General features: G+C 48.4%; 2 protein-coding genes across 2 annotated transcripts; both read left to right on the top strand.

The window, feature by feature from the left end:
* The first annotated feature begins 219 nt into the window (after positions 1-219).
* LOC130465485 (uncharacterized) lies at positions 220-1332 on the top strand. Its single transcript, XM_056834259.1, has one exon. It carries the CDS (start codon positions 220-222, stop codon positions 1330-1332), a length of 1113 nt encoding a protein of 370 aa, XP_056690237.1.
* A 111-nt stretch (positions 1333-1443) lies between these two features.
* LOC110801662 (uncharacterized) lies at positions 1444-2619 on the top strand. The gene has a single exon (XM_022007047.2). It carries the CDS (start codon positions 1444-1446, stop codon positions 2617-2619), a length of 1176 nt encoding a protein of 391 aa, XP_021862739.2.
* Positions 2620-3552: the final 933 nt, after the last annotated feature.

Genomic DNA, 3552 nt, shown 5'->3' with positions numbered 1-3552 from the left:
TCACTACTTTCTCTCTCTACAAGGACTGACTTGAGCGTCGGAGAGGGTTTTCTCGGGAACCCCCCCGAGCCAGTTTACGTTTACCGTTTTTGTAGGACAAACCACGACCGATCGGAGGAAGACAACAGCCTGGTTGACGAGGCTTCCCCCATTTTTACACTTAAGCATTTTCTTCGCAGAAACAGTTGGCGCCGTCTGTGGGGAAGTCAACTACAAGCCATGGTTAACACTCGACGAACCAGGCAACACTCCTCCTCTCATCGATCAGAGTCTCATCCCAATTACGTGTTGATGCCTACTTCGAGGAACGGAGATGATCACGATGGTGATCAGGACCATGAGAATCAACAACCCCATATCGAGGGTCACCCTGAGAACTTGATCACCCGAAAGGATCTAGAGTATTTGGCTGCACAAGTCAATGAGGCTATCCACAACCTCCAAGGAATGGGAGAAGGACCTTCAAGGAAACATCCAAACCACCCTACCAGCTCAAAGGTGAGCACAACATCGCATACCATCCACAGGGCACAGCCCCGAAGTGTGAAGGACAGGCTAGGTGACAGGGGTGGGGCACAGCCTCGCCCTCGCCAATCAAGGGCCAGCCAAGATGCACGCCGGGTAATTGAAGATCGACAACTGCACAGAGGAGACCTTGATGCTCGAGACCTCTTGCACAGAAGGCGCCTCAAACAAGCCAGAGAAGCCATCAGGAATGATAGGATCACCCGAGGTCTATCCCCCTCTAGTGCTAAGACTACGACCTCCGCACGAGACCACCCCACTCCTTCAAGACAAGTCAGACCGATCGAGGTCAGCTCTCGAAGGACATCTCTCAGGAGGCACTCACCTTCTCCTATAAAGAGATGTCACTCACCCTCTAGCCGGGCTAGAGGCCGTTCCTCCAGGACAAGGGTTTCACCCCTCGATCAACAGCCAGGGGCTCATTCATCTTCTCATCGCCCAAGGCATCGCTCACCCTCAAGAATAGGAAGGATCCCTCCACGCCGTGAGAGAACATACTCACCTCTCCCAGAGAGTAGAGGTAGGCATACCTCCTCAAGAGGAAGATGGGACTCCCCTCCACCAAGAACTGATAGGCACAAACATACCTCGTCATTGCAAGAGGCTCTCACTCCCTTCTCCCAAGAAATAATGAACACCCCCCGCCGAGACAAAGTGAAGGTCCCTACCATCGAGCCTTTCGATGGAACTACGGATCCAGAAGAACACATGGCCGCATATGCGGCTCAAATGAACGTTCAGACTGGATGCGGAGCTACTTGGTGCAGATATTTTCCAACCACCTTGAAGGGTCTTGCCCTTATATGATTCAACAAGCACGTACCAAAGGGAAGCATCAAGAGCTACAGTGAGCTTGAAAAGGTTTTCATCAGCCAATTCGCGGCGGGTCGGAGGCACCAAAGGACAAGTGTCAACTTAATGGCAGTCAGACAGGGAGAGACGGAGACCCTTCGCAATTATATTAAGAGATTCAATGAAGAAGTCCTAAAGATACACAATCTCAAGGACGAAACCAAGTTCGCAGCCCTCTTGGCAGGTCTTCAGCCAGATGACTTCAAGTTTGAATTGGTCAAGTCCGGGGTGTCCAACCTCGAGGAAGCAATGGAGAAGGCCCAAATGCACATTCAAGCCACAGATATTTGTAAGATCAATTGGGGTGGTGAGAGTGGAACAAGGCAAAAACAAAAGCCAAGACCTAGCGGCACCCACGACCAAACTCAGCCCTCCCTCAAAAAGTCGGTTATGGTTGATGACCATGGTGAGGATCCGAGGTACAACCGCAATAGGCGGGAGATTTACCTTGATCTCAAAGGAAAAGACATCCTCCCTAAGCCACCTGCAATCCGTACGCCCGAAGCAAAGCGAGACAAGTCACTTTGGTGTGAGTTTCACCACGAGTGCGGGCACACCACAAAGAACTGTAAGGAGCTGAAAAAAGCACTGGATCACTTGGCTGACAAGGGCAAGCTGAATAATTACTTAAGGAAGAATCCTCCCCCAAAAGCAAAAGCCAAAGAAAATGAGTCCCTTAGTGATGATACGGGAGACTACATTGGAGTGATAGCCGGAGGCTTGGCAACAGGAGGGTCTGTGGGCAAGGCGAAGGATAGCTTATGGGCACTGGAACATCAAGTCCTAAAAGTGGCATCGGCTTCTCAAATAGCCCCGGTGATGACATTTGGTGGGAACAATAGCCATCCAATTCAAGAGTCCCATGACAATCCGCTGGTCATCGAGATGAAAGTCGCTAACTCAACGGTAGGGCGAGTGTTAGTGGATAGTGGATCATCCGCCGACATCATTACTCTAAAGTGTCTAGAAGGGCTCAAGTATTCCAAAGATGATCTGAAAACCATCTCCCATCCACTCACTGGATTTGGAGGTCAAGCCGTCCATCCTCAAGGCACCATCAAGCTACCTGTCAGGTTGGGTCCTAAAAACAAGGGAAGACGGTTGTTGGTAGACTTTCTTGTCGTGGACATCTCCCTACCATACAACATCATCTTAGGCCGACCTCTACTAAGCAAAATAAAAGCCGCAATCTCTGTGTACCAACTTCTCATGCAGTTTGAGTTGGAAGATGGCTCCGTTTGAAAAATCTTTGGGGATCAACAAGTGGGAAGGCGATGCTACGTTAACAGCCTCAAGAGAGGGACAAGTACCCCCCATCCACTGGCCAAGAAAGCCAAGCCAGAAGCCCCTCCCTCGCCCATGGAACGCCAACAACCTTAAAAGGTTTTATGTTCAATCTCCTAAGAATTTCTCCCTTCCTCAAAAGTACTTAGTTTTATAGCTCACAGCCATAGTTTTCAATGATGAAAGTGGGGGTAAGATACATGTAAGCCCGCCATAGGCTAAATAACATCCCATCATTGTAAACAAAGCTTTATATCTTCAAGGCAATAGTAAAGAGCTCGACCAGTAATATTACTTAGCAAATTTCGTTCCTAGAATGTTGCAAGTAGAAGGCAAACATTGGCCATGCAAGCGCAACACACGTCAAAAGGAAAAGACAAGCCAAGTTCAAGCACATGAACTCATACTTAGTGAAATAATCTAAGTCATTTTCTAGAATGGTGTTTCATCGTTCGCCCAAGCATGGGGCTCATTAGTCCCTTTGGAGAACAACAACCCATTCCCATACTTAGCAAAAATATCTAAGTCATTTTCAAGAATGGTGCATCATCGTTCGCCCAAGCATGGGGCTCATTAGCTCCTTTGGAGAACAACAACCCATTCACATACTTAGCAAAATAATCTAAGTCATTTTCAAGAATGGGGCATCATTGTTCGCCCAAGCATGGAGCTCATTAGCTCCTTTGGAGAACAACAACCCATTCCCATACTTAGCAAAATATCTAAGTCACTTTCAATAATGGTGCATCATCGTTCGCCCAAGCATGGGGCTCATTAGCTCCTTTGGAGAACAACAGCCCATTCCCATACTTAGCAAAATAATCTAAGTCATTTTCAAGAATGGCGCATCGTCGTTCGTCCAAGCATGGGGCTCATTAGCTCCTTTGGAGA

The sequence above is a fragment of the Spinacia oleracea genome, chromosome 1 (assembly GCF_020520425.1).
Source record: "Spinacia oleracea cultivar Varoflay chromosome 1, BTI_SOV_V1, whole genome shotgun sequence".
Lineage (NCBI taxonomy): Eukaryota > Viridiplantae > Streptophyta > Magnoliopsida > Caryophyllales > Amaranthaceae > Spinacia > Spinacia oleracea.
The sequence above is the reverse complement of the archived record's forward strand: the minus strand, read 5'-3'. Positions and strand labels throughout refer to the sequence as shown.

Excerpts from the sequence above, each read along its gene's own strand:
- LOC110801662 (XM_022007047.2), top strand. The coding sequence starts at position 1,444 with ATGGCAGTCAGACAGGGAGAGACGGAGACCCTTCGCAATTATATTAAG.
- LOC130465485 (XM_056834259.1), top strand. The coding sequence starts at position 220 with ATGGTTAACACTCGACGAACCAGGCAACACTCCTCCTCTCATCGATCA.